Raw genomic sequence first — 24,573 nt, 5'->3', positions numbered from 1 at the left:
AGATTCCGAAGAAATTGGTTTCTGCCAGTTTGCTGGCATTGACTGTCAAGATATCATTTTTTTAGTAGCTTTGCGTCATACTCTCGGTGTTCGTGGCCATTAAACCGCGTGTATTCCTGTAACATCAAGTTCTATTCACAAGGTCTCTATATCTCTCTTATGGAGCTTTCTCTATCCAAACAAATCATGAAATCCCCGCCACTTACACAACTCCACATACTCCTACCCATCATGTGCACCGCAAAAACACCCGAAATGCAACGCCAAGAAATGCCACATCCTGAAATCAGTAAGCTCGAATCATCTTTTCTTAGCAACACCTGTCACTACTAGCCGCCCGCCATTTCCGCCCCTAACCTCAACCTTCCACCCCTCTCTAATAAGCATCTTCCCCACAGCAGGGCCTAGTCTCCCTCTTCCCTCGCTATGATTTCCCTTGCCTGTAATTATCGCATACTCGGGGCCGATGCCCCTCGTACCTAATCTCTGTTCACCACCTTCGTGCCACCAAGCGGTGACCTTCTCCCTGCTGATTCTCACCGCGTCCTTAACATTAAGGCCATGCAAATCGAGCTCGGTTCGAGAAGTTTGCGTCGAGATTAGGGCATCTGCCGCAGCACTCTCCGCACTCTTGGCTTTAGCGTCGTTCTCCCGTCCTACCTGAGAGTAATAAGCTGCAGCACCGCCCATCAATGGATCCGATTTTCCTTTCCGGAACGCTGCATGAGCTTTGATAAAAGCCGTATCTCGGGCTTGGATATAGGTCGATGCAAGTGCTGCAGGAGGCACTGCTCCCTCATTATGTATTCCATTGGAAACCTTAATTTTAGAATTTGAAGGCTCTGAACCAAGTTCGACTGGTGCGTGCCGGAACTCAAATTGGATTGGTGGCTTGTTGGCAACGGGGCGAGAGCTAAGAGCTTTAGCAAGCTCGCGTGCATTGTTTATCGAGGGGTGTGTGATCTGCACGAGAATCTCCAGATCAGAAGTCGAGACGGATGGAAAGTCTTGTCTGAGTTCCGAGGCATTGATCTGGATTTTTGGGTCGTCTGATTCCATTTCCATAGAAGCGTGGGCGCCGATGATTGCCGCTATCGTTGTGCGAACTGAGGCTCCATTCTTGTGATAGATGGAAGCGGCTTGTTGCATCGGCATTCCGGTATTGGTAGCAATAAACTCGACGTCTTGCCTTCCAGTGTCCCATTTGCTTTGTACAAGCGAAGCCGGATCTGCGGGATTGTTATCCGTCTTTCGGCCCCATCTCTTATTCCCTTTACCCTTTCGTCGTCGGGAGGGAAGTTCGCTCTCGGAGAATGCCTCAATTCCTCGATGTCGGCTTCCGCTCTCTTCGAGGAACGACTGTGTCATGAGCTCATCAATAGCCTGTCCTGTATCCCCCTTGCACTTTTTCAGAGTCCATTGGACATCGAAAGCTTTTAATGCAGGAAATATGGCTATCAAGGCCGCTTCTTGGCCCTCCGCATCCAAGCTATCGATACTGCTGGGGTAGGGTTTCTCTGGGCTTTCTTCCCTGCTTTTTACTCCGCCGTTATCCGAAAACTCGAGGCCTTCCAAACCCAACACTGATAGTTCTTGGCTTAGGGATGTGTCATCTGTCTGGCTCTTCCATCCTTGTTGGCTCCTCCCACTAGCACTTTCCCCATCTCTACCACTTTCAACGTCATTCGTAAACAAGCCCAACCCACTAGCACCACTGGGATCAAAGCCAGTCGTCTCTTCGGTTGCAACTTCAGAACTAAGAGCACTCAATAGCTGCGTTGCGGCTTCTAATTCGGTTGAATTGGAGAGGTTGTAGTCTGAGAGAATTGCGAGCACAGTGGATGAATCAAGATTCTGTGAGTACTCCTTCTATGTTAAGGTTAATTTATACCATTACCAACATTCAACATTAAAATTGGGGGAGACGCACAAGTAGACCTGCTTGAAGCTCTTCGAGGGCAGCCATACTAGGAGGCTACAGACGCGCCAATGGGAACTTCTTCGGTGGATAGCTCTTTCTAAGGATCGTCCTTATGGAGCCGCCGAAAGGAGAGGGTTTGTGGGAATCCGTAATGGGTCTTTGGTTCAATTTGTGTGGACATTGTGCTTTGTTGGTTTTTGTTGCAGTTCAGATTCTGAGAGTTCATAAAGTCTTGAAAGGTCCTGGCGCTCACAATACGCTAGGCTGTTCTGAGCGAAACTCGCAGTGGGCAGAAAAGTGGACCCATTTTCAGTCCCAAGTCAAGCTGGACACTCAAAATACTCCATCTCTAAATGCACATGTGCGATATTGTGCATTCAAAGTCTACTCCCATTAAAATTCTCGGAAGTACTAACTAGACTATTAGTTCCTACCCGTTTTAAGTTCGAGTTAACATCCAACTTTGACTTGGGACATTGAAAACCCAGTGGCACTGTTTCTGCCATTACGAGCGAGATGATTTTTCACTACTGTAATAGTCGGACTTGACGTCGCGCTAAAGGGGCCCTTCCCTTTAGTCGGGGAAAGCGAAGTGTCCCGCACCGATCGCAAAAATTTCCAATTTATATGGAACACCCATAGTAAAAATCAATCAATTTGATCACCACCAGCCCAAATTTCCCTGAAAATCAGTCAAATTCAACAGCAATGGCTCGCCTAAGCAACCTCCCCAAAAACACGCTTCTCCGTAATATGCCAGAGAAGGATAAGCTCCGTGAGGCTATTCAGTTCCTCAAGGCCAACCCAGAAGAGACTCCTGCGACTGCGGTACGCGCGTATTGCGTACGAAATGAAGATACAGTAAGGAAAGCGTGGCAGAGAAAGAGGAAGAAGATGGGGACAGTGAGAGTGCAAAAAGGGGGGCAGAACAAGATCCTCCGTCCTGATCAATATGCGGCATTAATTCAGTACGCAGTATCATACGCGATTAATGGCGGGAAAGAAGCTACAAAGCAAATAATATATAACTGCGCAATATGGATGCGAACGGAGGACAATAAAACAGCTCCATCTTGGAAATAGTTCTCTCAATAGCTAAAGAGCACTCCAGAACTCCATACGATTAAGACGAAGCCCATTGCGAGCCACCGTATCAATCTCCATACCGAACAGAGCCTCCGCAATTGGTTTGAGACTGAATATCGTCCGGCATTAGAGGAAACTGGTATATGCCATGGGGATCGGATACATAATATAGACGAGAAAGGCGTACGAATTTGTATGCCTTCAGGAGAGGAAGTAGTAGTTCCAATTGGAATCAAGAAGATATATACAGGAATACCAGAAAATCGCATGTCTCTTACGATAATTAAGTACATATCTGCAGATGGCAAGGCAATTCCTCCGGTAGTAATTATCCCTGGAATTATAATTATGGTTTCTTGGTTCTATAAAAATATAACCGGTCATGAGGTTATTATAGTCTCTCCTACAGGATATACGAACGAGGGCATTTATATGGTTTGGTTAGACCATTTTATCAAGCATAATAACTGCGGTCCTAACAAGAAATGGCATATTCTCTTAATTAACAAAGCAACTTACTACCAAGCGGACGATTTTATCCTAAAAGCTACGTTTAATAAGATACGAATCGTCTAATTCCCCTCTCATCAAACCCACCTACTTCAACCATGCAATATTGGTATTTTTAGGGAATGGAAATACTACCAACAGGTCAATATTATAAATGCAATTCGCTCGTACGAGCCGGAATACAACGTCTAGTACTTCTTTCGCGATCTTCCTGGAATACGGGAGAAGACATTTACTATCCGTACAATCAAATACGCTTTTCAGAACGCTGGAATTTGGCCTGTCAGTTTCAAAGCAGTACGGAGAAAGCTCAAGGAATATGGCAAAAAGGGAAGGAAAGACACTGGCCTTCAATTTCTGGAGTTTAGATCTGAATCGGAAACTGAATCGGATGCAGAAAACGCAGAAAACGCACGATTTACCACGCCTGCTCCTGCTCCTGCTCCTGTTTACGAATACCAATTACCTACCCTTCCAAAACCTCCTTCTTCATATAACGAATGCGTTCTACGGCTCAATAATCTCAACGACAAGATTCTGGATACTTTAAGCTCCTCCCCTCGCAAAGAGTATTCAGTCACAATCAAGGCTACCAAGAACCACCTAATACTTGGAAGTTTACAAGAGCTGGATACCCAGAATGCTCGTAAGGCACAGGTTAAACGTTATAAGGCTAAGCTAAATACACGGCTTAGTTTCCAAAGAGGGGGGTAGTTAAATGCATCTGATGCTCTGGAAAAGAAGAAGATTAAAGTAAGGAACGCAGCAGAGGAGGAGCTAAAGAAGGCTAAAAAACAGCTCGCAAAGGCTAAATCAGCTAAAAAGGAAGCTCTCAAAAGAGTAGGAATCGCCGCACGAGCGGCAGAGAGAGAGAGGAAGAAGAGAGTGAGAGATCTGGAGGCACAAGCAAAGAAGCAAGTCCTTAGAACCGATATAATTATCCCTCCCGAGCTCCTAATACCAATTCGCGATCCCCAAAACGAACCTACGGAAAGCGAGCTTGAAGCCATTCGAATTAAGCACCAATCACTTTACGATAAGGTAGCTAAGGAGCAAGCTGAATTCGATCGTATACAGGCCGAAGATCCCGCAATCTTTACTAATATCCCTATTAATCCTGCAATACTCGCATCTGAACAAGCTCACCGGGTAAAGGGGAACCCTCTTAGTCAATTATATATACGGGCAATATCAGAGGAGTCTAGGGGATCAGATAAGGAGGTAAAGGAGGCACGAGAGGGTATAAATGGTGGGGTTAGTGGGGAGGAGGTAATTCTGTATTCTTCACCACCTAGATCAGTAATATCGACTGATTCAATAGCTCAAAATGCAGATTTTATAGCATTAGAGTAATGAGAGATTATATCCTCAATTGCGCATTAATTTAAGGGTTATTTGGTTGTGTAGTGCAATTCAAGTGTCTGCGATTGCATAGAAATTTTGGTGTGGTGCGGGACACTTCGCTTTCCCGGGACACTTCGCTTTCCCCGACTAAAGGGAAGGGCCCCTTTAGCGCGACGTCAAGTCCGACTATTAATGAGAATTGCAGTGCTATATTATCTGACCTATCAAATGGAAGCAGGCAACTCAAAAAAACCCTGGTCTGCATTTGTTTTTAAGATAGGTGGAGAGAAAATCAATTGATCTATCTAATGTGCAACAAGTTAATTCCGTGCTCCCATGTGCATTCCCCCGCTGTGATGCGCCTAACGACCTTCCATGCAATCTGACTTGATGCGGACGGAGACACTATGGGGAACTCGTGAATACATAAAATGCAAGGAAAGCACCGTTCATCTTTCATGAAATAATGCTGGGACTAAGCCCTCAATTCGCTCCATGCTTGCCAAACTTGTCTGACCAATCGATATTGACATCCTATGACAGATGGAAAGCCCCCTGTCCTTCCTTGATCGCAGTATTCATACGGCGTCGCATGACGTCCAAGCTGGTGTAGTCGGGCAATTTAAGATAGTTAACACAGGTCATAACGCTCGGCAAATAGTCATCAGAAGTGTAAGGGGGTTCGCTTGGCTTGCAGACCACAGTGAACATTGGTGTGAGGGCCTTGAAACCTATTCATGGATTAGCAAGCCATGAGATGAGAGGGACTGGGGTACATACCACCAATAGGGAGCTTCGGGCTACCAGTGGTGAATTGCAGGAAGTCTCTCCGCTCCGGCAGAGATAGTTCACTCATGGTTTGAAGCAAATTCTTTACGCTCTTGCTATCCATGTTGAAGCCGTGATCTGCTTTGATCGAGTCCATCAAGGCTACAATACTGTTAGCATCCTAACCGTACAAGGTAATGCTGGCGGAGAGAGCTTACTTTCAAGAGACCAGTCCTCCTCGATTCTGCCAAAGAGCATGACCAGTTCATCGGGAGTGAAGGCGCTCAATGCAGAATATGGGAACACCTGAGTAAAGCCTGCTCTGAAAGCGTCGACTTGTCTTTGAACTCCACCTCCTAAGGTGAAGTCAATGACCTTCTCAAGATACAGCTCTACATTATCGATCGAAACTGCAAGTTGAGATCCATTTGGCAAGAGCTCGATTGACGAATAACCTGGAAGAGTAAAGTCGAGTCCTAAGTCATCGATGTGAACACCATCAATTTCCAGTGCTTCAGCATGAGCCACTTTTTGCGCTGGCGTCAGATTGGGGTTCTCATCGATGGCCTTCTTTCCCACCGCAAACTTCTTAATCAACTTCAGGGATTTGGCCAATTGCGGATCAACGGTCTTGACGGCTCCCAATGACGGAGTGACTGTCTCCGATCCATCCCCAATGCGGAAGAAGGTTGGATTGAACGAGACATCGATGATTCGAGAGTCAATCATAGACCGAGCAACAAATTTTCCGAGCATCTTGAAAAGGTGAAGAATACGCTTTCCGTTCTCGTTCGATGCTTGATCCTCGCTCATTGGAGCTGGGAACAGTCCACGAGCACCAAAGGCATACTCATCAGAATCATTTGCGTCTGTCTCGCGCCAAAGTTTGAGCTTCTTCTTTGAGAATTCCTTTGAAACCGTCGAGTAGAACTCCAAGGTGGGACCAAGACCTGTTCCGACCTCTTCAAAGTACTCAACTTCCAGGATACTCTGCGATGCTCCATAAAGTTCCATGACCTTCAGTGCGGATTCCAGGATCTTTGACCGAGAAATACGGACCTTCTGGCGTTGCAATCTTCCCAAAAAAGGCTGAGAACTGTGAAATCAGTTAGTGGTAATAAGTACACAGGTCCAAAATAGTTCCAAGATAATAGAGTGCCATCAGTCGAGCTTAGAGCTCGAGCGATGGGCGGCCACCTTGGATTTGTGGCTGGCTGAGGAAGGAACCGAAGGAAAAATGTACTTACTCACGATGGCGATCTCGTCGGGACTCATCGGCAGATTGAGCATTTTGCCATCTAGTCATTGATCTAGCATAACCAAATGATGTAGATTGTAAGAACAAATGCCGAGTCTCGAAGGGAAAGAGGAATGGGTATAGACGGGCCAAGTCTTCGCTCCAGCTGGGAAGACAGTTGCTGGCAACAACGAGCGGCTCCTCTAGTTGTCTATTGAGCTTGGCGGTAAGCTTCGTGTTGACGAATTGAGAAAGGGGTTCTGCGTTCAGCTTTAATGTGTCTTTGTTCTCTGCCAAAACATCATCGAGGTTTGCGTTCAACGCATGGAGAATGTTGAGTAATCGAAGGATAGAAGAAGTAGCTGGGTGCTTGTCTAGTGAGGCAGGAATCCCTGAAGCTGTGGTTTCAGTAGTGACTTCGATGGCCTGAGTGAGAGAACTTGGCTCCGGTGGAGGCGGACCCGGAACTCTCTTGAATTTGATAGGGTGGATGGCAGACCAAACGCTTCGACTGCTGTGATCATCAACAGTGGTTGATAAGCTGTGAACAGCTCGATAAATAGTCGTCTCATTAGCGATAACTTTATCATCAAGGCTAAATTCAATGTGCCAATCCTGAGGGACTGCTTGGATAGCAGCAGCATATGACATAGGTCTGGATGACGTGCTTGGGGTAGTCAGAGCTGCCTGGGCGGCAACAGCTTGCAAAGCTGAATGGGTGCGTGGGTTGCTTCCAGGTACTTGTGAAGGGGTTGCAACTCTTGTCCCGTCTTCCTTACGTGCAGTGACTTTGCCCCCAGCAGCCACTTCGAGATTGACTGCTGTAGGATCTGGAGGAGATCGCTCGTCCATTTCGTCCTCCAAGTCGCCAACAATAGCATCCAGAGCTGCACTGTCCTCCATGTCGTCATCATCGCTGAGTTGTCTTTCATCAGCACATTCTAAAGCAGAAGCTAGGCTGTCCTCGTCTTGTAGAGGGGGAGGAAGTGCAGCTGGTTCACTTTGCGCCTGCTGTCGTCGGCTTGATCGTCTCGTAGTAGACTTTTCATGTGGCGTTGCAGCAGCTGACGGACCGCCTGATGCAGGAGTCGTAGTTGGAGCAGTCTTAGCTTTCGCCTTGCGGGAGCTTCGGGAGGTGCTCGGAGTTGGCGCAGAGGGGGTTGCTGCGGCGGCTGAAGCCAAGCCACGTTCAACAAGGCGAGCTTGTGCATTTGGGACGCCAGCGTATGGGTTCGGCATCCCAGCAGCCGCAAGGGCAGCTAAAGCACCCGAAAGGCCTTCCCGATTCCGTGAACCTCGCGGTCGCTCGGACAAGCTGATTCTTGGCCGCAAGTAATCGTCGAGAGCCTTGAAAGTGGCAATAGCATGGATGGAGACCATTATGTTTCGATAAGGTCTTGGAATCTCCGAATCATCGTCTGCGACTAACTTGAGTCTAATCTGCTTCGCAAGCATAGAAGCAGCGCTGCTTCTGTTTCCATCAAATGTATTTTGATGAACAGTTACAACCTCGAAGTGCTCAGAACGACTCAAAAGATCTTGCAATTTGTGGATCAGAATGCCAAAAGGGGTTGCTGGGGACTCTGCGCTTGTGGCCTTTGGCTTCTTCGTAACTGTTCGGCCCATAAAAACCTCCAAGAACGCAGAACGAGCGTCATTGCTCAGCCGCTCATCGGGATTGTTGAAAACCTCCAATAAGACTCGAACGACTTCAGAGTTTAATAATTCGTAGCTGGTAACACTCTCCAATACATCCCCATCAAAGTATGAAGCGAGAGTAGTAAACAGCTGGATTCCATTGCCAGGACCTTGGTGAAGATAGTGGGATTCAATGTTCGAAGCAAGAATCTGCAGGCTCGTGAGGATCTTCATTGCTTTCTTCTTCATATTCTTGCTATTATTTTCATTCTCGTGAATGTCCAAGAACTTCTTCGCTCGCTGGCTAATGAGCTGTTGCATGCTGACAGAATCCGATGGGATGCGGTGAGGGGGGCCATCCAAGGACATAGTTGATCCACGAGAGCTTGCAGGAGAAGGACTGATGTCGTCGGGGATATCGTCATTTTCATTGTCCTCGTCATTTTCGTCATCTGAAGAATCGTCCTCGTCATCGCCGGCTTCAGCTTCACGGTCAGACTTCTCTGTAATCTTCCGCGTTCCATTCGAATCATTTGACATCAGCTCTATTTCTGAAGCATCGGCTGTGCTGGTCTTCTCCGCTTGGGCTACAGTAGCAAGTTTTGCAATCTCGGCAATAACTCCCTCCCGGTAGAATTGGTATCGATAAATATCATCGAGGCGAGCCAGAAGTAACTCCGCGGCCTGGAGAGCATAGTTAACCAGGCTAGGGTGGTCCTGTTGGGACAAGATGGCTGCCAAAAAAGAAGCATATGGCACAGCACGTAAAGCTTCTAGCAAAATGTCCTTGTCGAGGTTTGATAACATCTTCAGTTGCGCTGTCAGAACCTTTTGGCGGACGCTTAGATTGACCGTACTTGAAAATGCATCTGTCAATGTTGGGAATAGGATAATGGCAAATCGCTTGACTTCGTCTTTGCATCCCTCGAGGAGTTCGAGACGCTTTTCATTCGACGACTTCTTTCTTGAGCTCGACGCGGAGCCAGGAGGTGGTGCAGATGCGGCATCGAGGTCGAATATCTCATCGAGTGTAAGGTCAGATTCTCTGGGTAGCCCTGGAAGAAGCTCGCAAATGACATTCAAAGTCTCAATGACTTGCTCTCGAGGCCTATGAATCAAAGCTTGCATGATAACAACGCTGTCCAGCTTTGACGCGATATCTTCGGCGGGACCAGGTGGTGAAACGCCTGTCAAGATCTGGTATAAAGTCTCCACAACGTTCATCTTGAACAGCTCTGCAGACAGATTTGCGCTAGCCTTGGCCGTAAAAGCGAGTACTCGTAAGAATTGTGTGTGGATATTCGGACCAATTAGGTTGGTGGTACCCGGAAGCAAGAGGCGAAGAATTGCTTTCAAAAGGTCGGTGCTGACAAGTTCTTCAAGTTTGCTGGGGTGATATCTGAAGCTTTCTACAATGCGAGACACACACAGGGAGCCCTGTTCAACAACCTTCTGGTCGTTTGAGCTGAGAACATTGAGCAGCAACGGCATGAGACCTTGAATAGTTGGGAATGAATCTTCTGGAATGTTTCGACAGCAATTGGCAGCCGTAGTAACCGCTGTTCTCTGGGTACTTGTGGCGAAAAAATCAAGGTAGGTCAGACAAGCAGATAATCCACCCTCACGAACAATTGAGGCTGGATACTCCACCGAGATTTTTTCAAGTGTCTGGAAAGTATCAGTGAAGAACATTGGTCAGAGACATGGGAACCACTTACGCTAAGAGCTTGCTCTGCCAGATCTATGAAGTGGATCTCTAAGAGCTTTGCACAGAGAATAGGAACAGCACCTCCGTAGACCACATTTGCAGTGCTTGCAGGTAACGCTTCCATGAGATTTGCAAGGCAACGACAGGCAAGTAACATCATATCTGGGTTTTCCTCCCCAAACTCCGAAGGCTGCATCAAGACAACAAGCTCCTTGACGAAAGCATCCGGAGAGAAATGGCCAGATAGGTTGTCCTCCGTAGACACAAGCAGGATTTCGGACAGCTCCTGGAGAGCAATGAATTGAATAGAGGGGTCATCCTTCTGCTTCAAGTTGTTCAAGATATCTCGTAGTCTGGTAGAAACCCCTGACATCATGCCGCTCAATGCTCGCAATGTGCTCGAGAGGCCTTGCGGTGGCCCTCCAGGTCCACCAAAACCTCCAAAAGGATCGTCGTCTTCTTCATCTCGGCCTTCATAGTTTCGGGCCATCTCGTCGTCGTCATTGTCATCGCTACCGTCGTCATCATCCGCAGGAGGTGGGGGCTTGTCGTCAGAGATGGTATCTAGAGAATTATCCGCATCCTTATGGCCACCGCTTGTCTTCTTGGATCGACGACCAATGCTGGGTGTATTCACGGCTTGTTCTGTTTCAGACATCAGTACCGAAGATGTAATGCCTCGAAAGGGCAGAGTCGAGGTACCTTGGCCAGCTTTCTTGTTTCTCGAGGACTTTCGCTTTGACGAGCTGGTTGTAATCGGTGGATCGTTAGAAGGACCAGCAGAATCACTATACCATCATCAGCATCCACAGCCGAGCAACAAGATAGTCAACATACCCAGGACTAGACATAACCGCAGGATTCTTTCCCTTTCTTCGACGGGACGGCGCTACAGCAGCAGGTGCAGTGGACGGTTGGGGAGGTTCAGGCTCTGCGATCTTCTGGCGTTTGGGACGTCGATAAGATGAGGACTTCGCCGGTTCGGTTTCTGGGGCTGGACTTGGCTCACGGGCCGGAGCTTTGCGTTTTCTCGAAGGTGCTGGCGCCCGAGTCGACGAAGCAGTTGCAGTAGTCCCCACAGAGGCACCAGACGACTCTGAGGAGCTGGCAGCTTGTCTAGCGGATGCCCTCGTAATTCTGCCAGACATGATGGTGAGTATTTGGCTGAAGAGAGCTCCCCAAGGGAGGTGGAGGAGTTGTATCGAGTATGCAAAGTAAGACTTGGATGGGAAAGTTTCAAGAAGAAGTGGAAGGTGGTGGGTGAATTAGGTAGTGTACCTGGAAGTTGCGACTGTCTTTCTTTCGCTATTTTCGCTCATTCGTTGATCCATCGGCTCACGCCATTTGGTGGCAGAGTCTCTTCACTATCGCAGGAATTGTTGGGGACTTTGCGAGGATGGAATTGTGGTGATGATGTCGCGGAGAAGGCTGCTCACCCAAGCCCGTGGTTTATGGTCTCTGATAGAGGCTCGCTTCGGCGATCGCGAGGGTGCGTACTTATAAAAATATTTCCTCTCGTGCTCAACGACGACCTCCCAGATTCACTCCAGCAAAGCAATGGAAATTTACGAGTAAGGCCTGGACGGACCTAGTGTCTTGTGTCAAGTGATTGCCAAGTAGCTCTTCTTGAATGGGAGATATTCTTCGATCACCTTCAATACTATAACCCTGTCAGATGCGGAATAGCGTAACCCTGGCGGTTGACCGGCCCAAGGCTAGGCCTTCATCATACCGCCCTGCTGTTCGAAGGTCATACAGAATCGAAAGTATATCAGGCGATTGCATATTTTTCTTGTTCACTCTTCCAGATATACGGCTTGTTTCTTCAAATTTCACCGCTCATTGCTTTTGTTCATTTTTCTTCCTGTTCGGAAACAAGCATTATGTGTGCCAATCGGAGTATCTCACTGTTGCCCGACCCCAGTGTATCTCTCCACGTTGGTATGTGTTGTCACCACTGTGATCTCTTAAGGCGTCCACCTCAGCCTGCTCGCAACCTTATTCTGCAAGGTCTCGAATCAAAGTCTAGATACCCTTGTGCGTTGAGGGAACGGCAACATGCTTTGCGATACCTGTATTACAATATTTGAGAGCGAGCCAGACACGGAGGGCGAATGGAAATGGGATGGCAAAGATGGCCATCTCACCACCGAATCCTTGCGAGAGTCTGTGTTCAAAGAATTGAATATCTGTTGGGGGTTGTGGGAGACTTTCACCAATAGAAAGCATGATCACACGCCGGTTTCAAGACAGACCATCGCACAGCTCTTTGGATCTCTAGTCACGGCATACAGACGTTTGACATGACTAAGTACCTACGATGGTGTAGAGGTTGAGAGTTTAAACATGAGTTTTCGTGTGAGAAACATGTGGCCGCCACTAAATGTACCTCCATATCCTCAAGCGGGTAAGGACTGAAAGTTCACGTTGCTATTACACCTGAAAGCCGATAAGGATAGGAGCAGCCATGCAACCACATTTAGCTAAGTTAAGGATATGTGGTCTTCTGCGAGCTCGGAACACAGTTGGCCACAAATAAAACCCTGGTTGGTCAACTGTGATGAAAATCATTCTGGGTGTCGCAGTCCCTCGGCGTCGCTATGGAAGCCTAAGTGGTTGCTTGCCCTTGGAAATTATGAGCACGAGTCGATTCGACTAGTTGTATCAGACAAGAACTTCAGAGCGATACCGCACCGTGTCATTCCTCTTCAAGTCTTCAGAACGCAGAGAGCAGGTACATGACTTTAAGGAATTATTGGGGTACCTCGGATATTTTACGACTGATGCAGTCTCCCTTCAGCAGTCGATACTCTCGGACGCGATGCCAGAAACATTCGGAGATGCCATATCCATCACGCGTCGCCTTGGCGTCAGGTATCTCTAGATAGATTCGCTTCGCATTATTCAAAACTCGGTTGAAAACTGGAGAGAAGAAGCAAGTGTGATGGGTGACCTATACAAGAACCCATTTTTTTAATATTACTGCCACTGGCTCTAAGGAAAGTTCTGATAGTTGCCTCCGCAAACGGTCCTATGACTTCATTGAGCCAATCGAGGTCTCTCCAAATGGAAAAAGTCCACCAAGAGGACCCATTTGTGGCTCCACAATGTCGGGCTTGTTAGATATAAGCTCAACACGTTGCCGCTATTGCAAAGAGGGTGGGTATTACAAGAGTGACTTCTATCTCCATGAGTTCTTCTCTTTGGAAAGAATGAAATCTTTTGGGAGCGTCAAGGGCGCTTTGCGAACTAAGGCTATCCGGAGAAAATACCTACGCAGATTGGACCTAATCTGCCAGAAGATCTCCATGACAAGTCGAGCTGGGGTCGTTCGTTAAAACACCTTCAAACAAAAGATAAACCTCGAGTTTAGAACGGTTTTGCAATCATGAGCTCTACCACCCATCTCACGTATTTCACTGATAAATTGATTGCCATTCATGGACTGGCATCTGAGTTCAAACGAGAGCTGCTTGCAGGCGACGACGTCTACCTGGCGGGCATGTGGAAGTCATTCTTGCGACTCTTGCCATTCGCATTGCTCTGGATCGTCAGGGTACTTCCCGTCGCCAGCTAATCGGCCGGTGGAATTTAACGCCCCTTCCGTGAGGGCAACCAGGTTACTGAATTTGTTCTTGGGTTCTGAAATACCCCCTCCCTTGTCACATGCACTCTCAACATACCCCAAAAGAGTTTAATTTATTAATTTTGCTCAACCGTACTCCCTAGATATTCTGAACTAAGAAAGATGCTGACTCTTCCGTCACCAGTGGTCGTGCGTAGCAGTAGATATCCCCATAACGTATAAGTATTACCATCACCAGGTCGACCTCGAAAACGATTATCGAGCCAGAATGGTCGAAGTCAAAGTCTTCAATACAGACCAAAACTACTACGACTAGGTGACAGCAGGCTCCACAGTTGTCCCCAACGGACTGGCCCCCGAGATCCGCCGCCTAAGTGGAGGCGCAGGTGATTTCGGTACCATGGAGTGGGGATATCCAATCGTTCGCGATGACTGAGGTCAGATGCTGGATTTTACTCTCGACTCCAATGTCAATCTGGAGTCTTATTATAGGACTTTTGATCTGTTGGCTATCGAAGAAATCCCAGTCACTCTTTTCTATGTGGATGGCAAAATACCAAAGCAGGACGGCCACCAGGGCCAGATCACCGAGACGAATGACGAGGTCTCATTGAACGAAGCGGATTTTGTAAAAGATTTGCACGGACTTATACTCCAATCATGTGAAGATGGCACATACCTACGTATCGGGATATTTAAAGCTCACTCGTCAAGATCAGCTCATTTAAATATTCTCCGAAACTACCCTCACTAGAGTCTGATCCGACTACTATAAGGTGAGGTTGTGGTACTCCTGAAACCTTGACTCAGCTAAGACATTACTTGAGTCCAGCACTAGAAGGTGCCTAGCTACAAGGAAGTTTCTAGGTATTCATGTGCTTGAAGGACGAGGGTCACCCACTTTAGGTTCGGGGCAAGGGCCGCAAGAGCTTTCTTGATACTAAAATAGCGTAAATAGTGTTGCTCCATATGCTTCCTCGACTGTCTGCTGGAGAAGGAATCGGAAATTGTAATCAAAATAATGACAACTACTTCGACTCACGGAGCTTGTTAATACTGAAAGTACCGCCTCGTACTCGGATAATGAAACTGCTCTTGCAAGGACCTTTCAACTGACAATAGATGTTGGAGAGAGTTTTGAAGACTAAGACAAAGACGAGGAGGAAATAAAACTCCCAAAAAACTGGACACCTTTCGCTCCAGGTAGGTGTTGCTGAGCACTCTACACAAATTCGGGGGATGGCGCTGGTGCCCAGGCACATCGGAAACAACGTCCGTGCGCACCCCAGATGACGACAACCAGCGTGTGGCTGGGTTGAGCTAAGATTGTGACCAGGACAACAATCACCTGCAAACCCAAAACCCTTCGGCACTCCATGACCACTGTCATCTACTATCACCCTACCATGAAAAAGACATCCGTTGCTACGGACTGAAGAATTCTCCCATCAACTAGGTTTCGAACCTTCTCTGCCAGCCTCCCACTGCTGCCGCCTGCGCAGTTCATCATGAGTCGACTATGGCGCTCGGCCGCAGTCGCCACGCTGCTCAGCCTTGCATCGGGAGAAGCATATACGCCAAAGCATGAAGCAGGGAGATGTTCCATACGTGGGAGTTGTGGGAGCTCACATTTCTGGGAACCGGCCCTGCCATGTCTGGATAACGGGCTTGCGAAAGAACCAGAGGATGATGTGAGAAAGCAGCTGGTGCAGATCTGCGGGCCAAAATGGAATACTGGCCCGATATGCTGCGAAGGAGAACAGGCATGGATGGCATAAAACCCTTCTTGTTACCGCTGCTAATTTTGAACAGCTTAATACCTTGTCGGAAAACCTCAAGAAAGCAAACCCCCTCATTTCATCATGTCCGGCCTGCAAAGAGAACTTCTACAACATCTTCTGCACCTTCACATGCTCTCCTGATCAGTCGATATTCATCAACGTTACCCAAATCGAAAAAAGTGGCGATACAGCAAGAGTGACGGAGCTTGATCAACTTGTGTCTGACGAATATGGATCTGGTTTCTACGATAGCTGCAAGGATGTGAAGTTTGGGCCTACGAATGACAACGCAATGGCTTTAATTGGTGGTGGGGCGAAGAATTATCCTGACTTTCTAGCTTTTCTGGGAAAGAAAAGCCCCCTCCTTGGATCGCCGTTCCAGATCAACTTTCCGAATCCGAGCACTTACCCCGACGATCGTATGAGGCCGCTGGAGATGACCCCCAAGAAATGTAACGATGAGGACGAGAGTTTCCGATGTGCGTGCGTCGACTGTCCTGCCGTGTGCCCGGAATTGTCCGAAGTTTCCCAAAAAGGGACTTGTCATGTGGGACAGCTGCCGTGCCTCTCCTTTGGAGCTATTTTAACATATGGTATATTCATCTTTTTGCTTGTCACTGCTATATTTGGTCATATCGCATGGGCAAAACATGCGCAGCGGAAGAGTGAACGCCTGCGTTTACTCCAAGACGCCGCTCCTAGCGACGACGAAGATGAAGGAGATATGGTTCATAATGGTGCCATATATGACCGGCCGCAACGGAATTACTGGATCAATACTGTTTGTGATGGTGCTTTCAGTCGTTTAGGCTACGCTGCGGCGAGCTTTCCTGGCATCACCATTGGCATTAGCGTTCTTGTTGTCGGTCTGCTCAGCCTAGGATGGATTCGATTTGACATAGAGAGAGACCCCGCCAGATTATGGGTCAGCCCAGCATCTACCGCCGCACAGGAGAAGATCTTCTTTGATGATAACTTTGGGCCGTTTTATCGTGCCGAGCAGGTATTCTTGGTAAACGATACACTTCCTTCTGGGCCCGGCCCCGTCTTGAGCTATGACACTCTCATGTGGTGGATCGGTGTCGAAGAGCGTATAAGTGGCCTCAAAGGACAGAAAACTGGCTCTTCACTTGACGATGTCTGTTTCAATCCTACCGGAAATGGTTGTGTGGTCCAGTCAGTAGCCGCCTACTTTGGAAACAACCTCAAGAATTACAATTCCAGCACTTGGGAAACCAAGCTCCGGGCTTGTGCTAAGTCTCCGGTGAAATGTCTCCCTAAGTTTGGCCAGCCCATAGATCCCAAAATGATCCTCGGCGGCTTGTATGATACCGATGACGTTGCAACTTCGTCTGCGACTATTGTTACTTGGGTTATCAAGAATTCCGCCGAAAGATCTCCCGAAGTTGAAAGTGCGATGGACTGGGAGGAATCCCTCAGAACTACGCTGCTAGATGTACAACAGGAAGCAAGAGATAAAGGATTGAGATTATCCTTCTCGACGGAGATCAGCTTGGAACAGGAACTCAACAAGTCTACCAACACCGATGCAAAGATTGTTGCCATAAGCTATGTGATGATGTTCATTTACGCTTCACTCGCCCTCGGTTCTACAACGTTGTCTCTACGGTCCTTCTTCCGAAATCCGTCAACTTCCCTTGTTGAATCCAAGTTCACTCTGGGCGTTGTCGGTATCGTTATTGTGCTCATGTCAATTTCAGCCTCTGTTGGTTTATTTTCAGCAGCTGGCATCAAAGTTACTCTCATTATTGCAGAGGTCATTCCCTTTATTGTGCTGGCAGTTGGGGTCGACAATATCTTCCTCATCGTACACGAGTTTGAAAGAGTAAACATAAGTCATCCAGATGATATGGTGGAATACCGCATTGCGAAAGCGCTGGGGCGGATGGGCCCGTCGATACTATTGTCTGCAACAACGGAGACTATTGCATTTGCTTTGGGAGCATTCGCTGGCATGCCGGCTGTTCGAAATTTTGCGATCTATGCGGCTGGTGCCGTCTTCATCAACGCAATACTACAGGTCACGATGTTTGTATCTGTTTTGACACTCAACCAACGGCGGGTGGAAGATCGTCGAGCCGACTGTTTCCCCTGCATTCAGATTAGGAGTGCTGGTGTTCAGTTCGGCCAGGGCAACGGCAACGGATATGCGAGATCATATGAAGGCCAAGATGAAGGAAGTCTTCAGAAATTTATCCGCAAGGTCTATGCCCCTGCCCTACTTGGGAAGAAGATGAAGGTTGCCATAATTGTCGTTTTCCTGGGTATCTTCACAGCAGGAGTGTCATTAATACCCGAAGTATCTCTTGGGTTAGACCAGCGACTCGCAATACCGGATGACTCCTATTTGATCCCATACTTCAACGACCTATATGATTATTTCGATTCTGGCCCACCCGTCTATTTCGTCACTCGAGAAATAAACGTTACAGAACGAGCCCACCAACAGCAGTTGTGCTCGCGATTTACTACGTGCGAGCAAGAGTCGCTCACGAACGTTCTGGAGCAGGAAAGGAAAAGACCAAACATATCTTACATTGCATCACCTGCAGCAAGCTGGATTGATGACTATTTCCGTTGGCTTGACCCCGAGCTTGACGAATGCTGTGTCGAAAATGGCAAGACATGCTTCGAAGACCGAACCCCGCCATGGAATATCACACTTTCAGGCATGCCCGAGGGGCAAGAGTTCATCCACTATCTTCAGGAATGGATTGTCGCGCCAACCGGTGAGAGCTGCCCATTGGGCGGAAAGGCTCCATATTCGACTGCTCTTGTTATCGATTCGGAGAGAGAAACCATTCCCGCAAGTCACTTCCGTTCAAGCCACACCCCACTCCGCAGCCAAGAAGACTTCATTGATGCTTTGGCATCTGCTCGCAGAATCTCCGATGGGCTTAGTGAAAGCACTGGCATCGACATATTCCCGTACAGCGTGTTCTACATCTTCTTCGATCAATACGCCACGATCGTCAACTTGACTGCTACTCTACTCGGCTCAGCTCTTGGCCTCATCCTAGTAATTTCATCAATCCTACTTGGATCCCTCAAGACTGGTGCGGTCGTCACAGCTACTGTTCTTATGATTGTGGTCGACATCACTGGGACCATGGCCGTTTTCGACGTGTCTTTGAATGCGGTCAGCCTCGTCAATCTCGTTATTTGCGTTGGTATTGGAGTCGAATTCTGCGCACATATTGCCAGGGCCTTCATGTTCCCTTCACGCTCAGTAATAGAACGTGCTAAGAACAAGTTCCGGGGCAAGGACGCTCGCGCCTGGACTGCACTCGTGAACGTTGGAGGATCAGTATTCTCTGGCATCACGATCACCAAGCTGATCGGTGTATTTGTGCTTGCCTTTACAAGAAGCAAGATTTTCCGGACCTTTTACTTCCGCATATGGCTGGCGCTGGTCGCCTTTGCTGCAACGCATGCCTTGATATTCCTTCCCGTGGCCTTGAGCTTATTTGGCGGCGAAGGATATATTGATCCAGAGAGTGACGGAGGGTTGGAGGAAGACCTTGCAAGTAGACGGTACAGGGCTTTGTTGCCAGATGATGGAGACGATTCAGACGATGACTATTGAGTAGAGCCTACATAGATTGATGTCGATAATGTAAGATCATAAATTGGATAGCGATGGTACACGCTAGGTTTCCCCAACAGGAACTGATAAACTTATGGATTGTGAGTGATTGATAGATGATGCTGGCCACAACGCATTAGAAGGAAAGAGCCCCGCCACACTCCCCACCCTCCCTTGCGCCTTCGATTCCCGGAGAATCTTTCCTCCACCGTTTCCCAATCCATCTTTATAGCTATTTACTTTCATTTCGTCCTCCCGTTTCATCCTTCCATCTCCCCGAGCCTGCAAAACTATCTGAGAGAAGTTAATCAATAGGTGGTGATGTGGTAGGTAGTGAGGTGCTTCTGGAGGCTTGTCGAATTCTTCAGCTGAATGGACGTCTCTGAGGTAGCAGAGTTTGTCGTCTGCGGCTTCACGCTTCAATTGCTGGTAATCGTCGGTCGTTTCGAGGCTGTGTCGATCGAACTTGGCTTGGACGGGCCCGATAGTCATCTTGACGGTATAGTAGAAATGCTGTGAAGGGTGGGTTTAGTAGTAGTGAATGACTGTAGTAGTTTGCTGTGAGAATGCGAGTTTGGCAACCGATTGTGATTGATAATGTGTGTAAAGAAGAGGTTTGAAATCTTCGAGGAGGTTGTACTTAATGGAGGTCATTGGGATTTGGACTACATATATCATATACATCTTACTCATTGCAAACTGGGGCCCAGACCAATACGTTGCATTCATTCTCGAATTTTCGAATCGGAAGACTTCAGCGTCATCTAGTAATTAAGAACTGTGGATGTGAAGAGAGCCATTAAAATATGTTCCGATTAGGAGAAGAATGTCAAAAATTGGGGCTGGAGACAACAATCAGTCGCCAGAACAAAAGCAACGAGATTTCGAGTGGACATATTCATGAATGCAGCTCTAGCGCGACACCCCAAGTCACATCCTTCCCACGGGTGTCAAAATATGGTCCAGGAAAATGCAAGTAAAATAAACTTTTCGGGAAGATTCTGCCGGGGAGAAGTGAAGTATGGTGCGCTAATTTAGTGCTTCTGCTGAATGAACAAACACAAAGAAACAGTTCCGAATAAGCGCACTCACCAACGCAAACGAGATGGGAAATAGGAGAAGTATTTGAGAGAAGTTGAGCAGAACTGCTGCTCTCTTGAGCTCAGCTGAAACTGGGCTCGCGGGGAAAGGGGGCCCAAGCCGGAGGACTGGCACGAAAATTAGGATTTTATCGCATAACACTTTCTTTGAGGAATGCCTGCTCGGTTGCTGCACACAGGTCGGTGGTATAGTTCCAAGTAAGGTGGAGTATCAATCTGCAGAATATTTCCCTACTTCTGTGACATCGACTAACTTTGTATAGCAACAGAACTTATGTACAATGGAACCATCGAATCTATTTCTTTGGTTCCTCCTTTTTCTCTTCCGGCTTTGGTGTTGGCAATTTGAACGAATCTGGCTTTCTATCAACGCCGGGTCCAACTTGCTATTGATAGTCAGTTTTTGCAGAGAAATAAGGCAGAATTGCCACTTGCCTCCCAAGCTGCTGTGCCACCCTCGAAGTTTCGGAAGGCCTGCGTCAACTCCAGAGGTTCTACCACAATTCTCTTCTTTTCTTCGTCATACCGAATCTCGGTATATCCTGTCAGAGGAAAGTCTTTCCGTAACGGATGCCCATCAAAGCCGTAGTCCGTCATGATACGTCGCAAATCTGGATGGCCAATGAAGAAAACCCCAAAAAGATCATACACCTCTCGCTCATACCAGTTTGCTCCATCATAAAGACTCGTAATACTGGGAACAGGAGAAGCCTCGTCCGCATACGTCTTTACTCGAATTCTTGAATTGTGACGGACGCTCAGCAAATTGTAAACGACTTCAAATCGCTGGTCTCGAGTGGGAAAGTCGACGGCCGTAATGTCTGAAACTTGTGTAAATTCCGCTGCAGTATTGTCTGAAGAATATTAACTCATTATCAAAGAGCTGGCGTCTTGGTAATGAAAACTCACACTTCAAGAAAGTGAAAACTGGGATGACACCGGATGGAGAGATGTAGATTACTAGCTCGTCCTTCCAGACTGAAAATTGCTGAATGTATTTTGGCAAGCACCCCATAAGCCACGATCCATACTGGTGCATATCGGCAGCCTTTGCCGCGTACTTGTCCGCCGGATTGACTATAGGCATATGAAGTCCTCCGGGGGCATCAGGCTGCCTTGTGGCGTGTCGCATGTTTGGCTGGTCTGAAGAGACAACGACCTGGACATTCTGGGTCGACGAGAATCCTCGAATTATAGTGTTGTTGCGCGGGGTCAAGGCAGTCCTACTCGATCGCACAGCTGAAGCCAGCGCTCGGCCATTCGAAACTCTCATTGCCATGATTGAGGGCTCTTTGCTGTGTTGCCAATTGCTGTGACAAGAGACGTTGATACGGAATCTCGAGGTGAACGCAGCTCATGCCTGTCATCATGATTGGTCAAGCGTGGCTAATTTTGCCACTAGCTCACGCTAGTCAAAACGAGTTAGGCCTGGTTTTCCTTTCCTCTCCAGACAGACTTGAACTCCTTCCGCTCCATCTCTTTTTCTTCTGTCATACACAAACCGTCCCCCTCCCTCACTCGGCGAACAAGCGCTCGACGATACACCGTCTCGAGTCTCGCCGCCTCTCCTTCTACATATTCTCAAGAACGCGCCAGGAGAGGGCCTCGCGCGTTGTTCACCATAAGCTCCTTCAAATCTCTTCCACGTCACAACCATCATCTCCCCTTCACCCACATATCCAAGATGGCTCCTCAGGATAGCTTTATTGATGATGACGATGACTCGTGGTATGTATACGTCGCTTTACATAGTCTTCGGATCTGCGCCTCAGCCTCTCGGTAGCACTGCTAACATTTGTCGCTCAGCCCTCTTTGCGTCGAAGAGTTTGATCTTTCAGACAAGAACTTCCGACCATGCCCTTGCGGATACCAGGTATCTTCATCTGCCGTCGCTCTGCTTCTCGTCTTCATGCTAATCTAACTTGCGACAGGTCTGCCAGTTCTGCTACAACAACATCAAGAATAATATGAACGGACTATGTCCTGCTTGTCGAAGACCATACGATGAGAAGACAATAGAGTGGAAAGTTGTCACTCCGGAGGAGTAAGAGTGCTTTGTGCTTCCCCCTTAACTAGTACTGACTCCTCTTCAGGGTTGCGCAGTTCAAGGCCAATATCCAAAAGAATGCCAAAAAGAAACAGGAACAACGGCAAAAAGAAGCACAAAAACGGGAGGTCGAAAGTCTCAATCGAAAGCATTTATCTGGTCTCCGAGTCGTACAAAAGAATCTCGTCTACGTGGTTGGCTTGAGTCCAGGCATACCAGAGCAAGAGATACTACAAACATTACGAGGCGACAAGTACTTTGGCCAATATGGAAAGATCATCAAGATCGTAGTCAGCAACAAGAAAACCGATACAGGCCCTAATGGCCAATCACTTGGAGTTTATGTTACTTTTGCCCGGAAAGAAGACGCTGCAAGATGTATAGCAGCAGTCAACGGTTCTCAAAATGGAGACAGGGTACTACGAGCACAACTTGGAACGACAAAATATTGCTCAGCTTATCTACGGAATGAGACATGCACGAACAAGAACTGCATGTTTCTCCACGAACCTGGCGATAACGATGACAGCTATTCAAGACAAGATCTATCCTCCATTAACAGCGTCAATACACAGCGTCCGCTGCCATCAATGGCTTCCTCATCTCGGCAAGTTGCCCAAGCCCAGGCTCCCATACAACAAATCCAGCCCGTAGCTGCGGCGGCACAGCCTATGGCCCGAGAGAACAGCAAGGACGGATCAGACAGCGGTGATGGCTCAGCACTCCCCTCTTCTGCAAGTTGGGCAAATAGAGGCACGCAACAACGCAGCAGGAGAGGCAGTCATGCAACTAGTGGCGCAGCTTCCAGTCCTGCCGTTTCCCATGCGATGCCTGCCACTGCAGAGGCCGTTGAAGAAACCTCAGAATCAGTTCAGGACCAGGCACCAGAACTTGAAAGCGCCGCCGCACCTTCGGATTCGGCCAATTTTACTGAACCAGCTCGACCCGAACGCAACCCAGTATTGCTTGACCTTTTGAAAGCAATTAACTCTCCGACATTATCATTTTCTGGATCAAGCACAACAGGTGACGATTCTGAGTGCTATTCTGCATTTCCTCCACTCTTCGACGACCGTGGTGGTGAGAAGCGAAGAGCCATGCGGGAACACCAGGAAGAAGCCAGGCTACATCTCGACCAAGAGTCTCAAGCCGACCTACGATCAGTCACCGAACCGATGGAAGAGGAAGAGCAACCTGAGAGTGGCAGTTTACAGCTTGGTGGCGAACCTGAGGACAGGGACAACGGGCGAGAGAGCAACCTCCCGCAAGGTTTCCATGGTGCGCGACGACCGAGCACGCAACTCCCGATTCAGCGAGCTTCTAATGGTGGACCTTTCGGCCCAAGTCTATCACAGAACTTTCCTCAGAACCTAAGCAATTTGAGTTCTATCAACGGGCGTACTCTGACACCCATGCAGCAGCAACAACTTCTGCTCATGAAATCCGGTCAACCTCAGTCTGGTTTCATGGATCAATTCCCTCCTGGAATAGGAAGCCAACTTGGCCAGGGTTCTACACTATTTCAACAACAGGGTCACAACAGGCAGTCATCTCGATACAATTTCGCAAATGAAAGCACCTCAGCATCCGCGAACATCAAACCATCGGCCAACTCAAAGTTGATGGCTCAACAATCTTCAATGATGCCATCCGGAAGCCATGTACAGCAGGGTAGTCAATTTTATGGGTCTTCTATGCCAGGACCTCCACCAGGTTTGAAGTCATCGGGTACTCCACCAATTGGCGGTGGAATGTTCGGCCAGGGTCATAATTTCGGCGGATCGATGGGTGGCGGCTCAGTCTTTGGTGGGATTCAAAAGGAAAACGGAAGCGATATGCTTAGGGATATGCTTCGGGGCCGTGGGGCTGCAGGTGGTCAATCTCATGATACGGGCAAGCGTGAGTACATGTTTCCTTCTTTTCTTTCACAGTACCCATCTGCCTCCTCCACTCCAGCTCCTGCTTCAGGCCTCCTGGCATCGCTCTATGGTCCTCAGACTGGAGCATTCCATGACTTCGGTCAAAAGCAGAAGAAGAAGGGAAAGAAGCACAGACATGCTAACACTTCCTCCTCTGGGGGAGGTGGCTTAGTCGATCTTGCCGACCCGAGTATCTTGCAAGCGAGAATGCAGCACCAGCAACAGAGCAATGCCGGAGTCGGACAGGGACTGTTTGGTGGTCAGGCCCAAGGTGGGTACAATCCGAGCATGATGTACGGTACGGGTTTTACTAGGTGGTAA

General features: G+C 48.1%; 7 protein-coding genes across 7 annotated transcripts; 4 read left to right on the top strand and 3 right to left on the bottom strand.

Moving 5' to 3' along the window:
• Nucleotides 1-41: 41 nt before the first annotated feature.
• Nucleotides 42-2,112, bottom strand: K444DRAFT_569716 (uncharacterized protein). The gene is made up of 2 exons (XM_024877241.1): nt 1,931-2,112; nt 42-1,869 (listed from the first exon to the last, which is right to left on the bottom strand). The coding sequence occupies exons 1-2, from the start codon at nt 1,964-1,966 to the stop codon at nt 301-303; spliced, it is 1,605 nt and encodes a 534-aa protein (XP_024731523.1). The 5' UTR covers nt 1,967-2,112; the 3' UTR covers nt 42-300.
• A 231-nt stretch (nt 2,113-2,343) lies between these two features.
• K444DRAFT_617966 (uncharacterized protein) lies at nt 2,344-3,387 on the top strand. Its single transcript, XM_024881230.1, has one exon. It carries the CDS (start codon nt 2,630-2,632, stop codon nt 3,002-3,004), a length of 375 nt encoding a protein of 124 aa, XP_024731522.1. The 5' UTR covers nt 2,344-2,629; the 3' UTR covers nt 3,005-3,387.
• K444DRAFT_697625 (uncharacterized protein) lies at nt 2,977-3,817 on the top strand. The gene has a single exon (XM_024887936.1). The coding sequence runs from the start codon at nt 3,203-3,205 to the stop codon at nt 3,581-3,583; it is 381 nt and encodes a 126-aa protein (XP_024731521.1). The 5' UTR covers nt 2,977-3,202; the 3' UTR covers nt 3,584-3,817.
• A 1,214-nt stretch (nt 3,818-5,031) lies between these two features.
• Nucleotides 5,032-11,644, bottom strand: K444DRAFT_617965 (uncharacterized protein). The gene is made up of 8 exons (XM_024881229.1): nt 11,491-11,644; nt 11,050-11,349; nt 10,915-11,000; nt 10,223-10,857; nt 6,877-10,172; nt 5,848-6,725; nt 5,642-5,791; nt 5,032-5,592 (listed from the first exon to the last, which is right to left on the bottom strand). Exons 1-8 carry the CDS (start codon nt 11,541-11,543, stop codon nt 5,396-5,398), a joined length of 5,595 nt encoding a protein of 1,864 aa, XP_024731520.1. The 5' UTR covers nt 11,544-11,644; the 3' UTR covers nt 5,032-5,395.
• A 3,492-nt stretch (nt 11,645-15,136) lies between these two features.
• On the top strand, nt 15,137-19,264 carry K444DRAFT_667288 (patched sphingolipid transporter-like protein). The gene is made up of 2 exons (XM_024887279.1): nt 15,137-15,561; nt 15,611-19,264. The coding sequence occupies exons 1-2, from the start codon at nt 15,307-15,309 to the stop codon at nt 19,184-19,186; spliced, it is 3,831 nt and encodes a 1,276-aa protein (XP_024731519.1). The 5' UTR covers nt 15,137-15,306; the 3' UTR covers nt 19,187-19,264.
• Nucleotides 19,265-20,431: 1,167 nt separating this feature from the next.
• K444DRAFT_569712 (NADH-ubiquinone oxidoreductase-like protein 30.4 kDa subunit) lies at nt 20,432-21,628 on the bottom strand. Its single transcript, XM_024877240.1, has 3 exons — nt 21,196-21,628; nt 20,722-21,140; nt 20,432-20,672 (listed from the first exon to the last, which is right to left on the bottom strand). Exons 1-3 carry the CDS (start codon nt 21,563-21,565, stop codon nt 20,583-20,585), a joined length of 879 nt encoding a protein of 292 aa, XP_024731518.1. The 5' UTR covers nt 21,566-21,628; the 3' UTR covers nt 20,432-20,582.
• Nucleotides 21,629-21,970: 342 nt separating this feature from the next.
• Nucleotides 21,971-24,573, top strand: K444DRAFT_539290 (uncharacterized protein; the record flags this gene model as incomplete). The annotated part of the gene is made up of 4 exons (XM_024875615.1): nt 21,971-22,014; nt 22,093-22,159; nt 22,218-22,330; nt 22,380-24,573. The coding sequence occupies 4 exons, from the start codon at nt 21,971-21,973 to the stop codon at nt 24,571-24,573; spliced, it is 2,418 nt and encodes an 805-aa protein (XP_024731517.1).

This window comes from Hyaloscypha bicolor (assembly GCF_002865645.1).
Source record: "Hyaloscypha bicolor E unplaced genomic scaffold K444scaffold_129, whole genome shotgun sequence".
In the NCBI taxonomy this organism is placed as follows: Eukaryota; Fungi; Ascomycota; class Leotiomycetes; order Helotiales; family Hyaloscyphaceae; genus Hyaloscypha; species Hyaloscypha bicolor.
The sequence above is the reverse complement of the archived record's forward strand: the minus strand, read 5'-3'. Positions and strand labels throughout refer to the sequence as shown.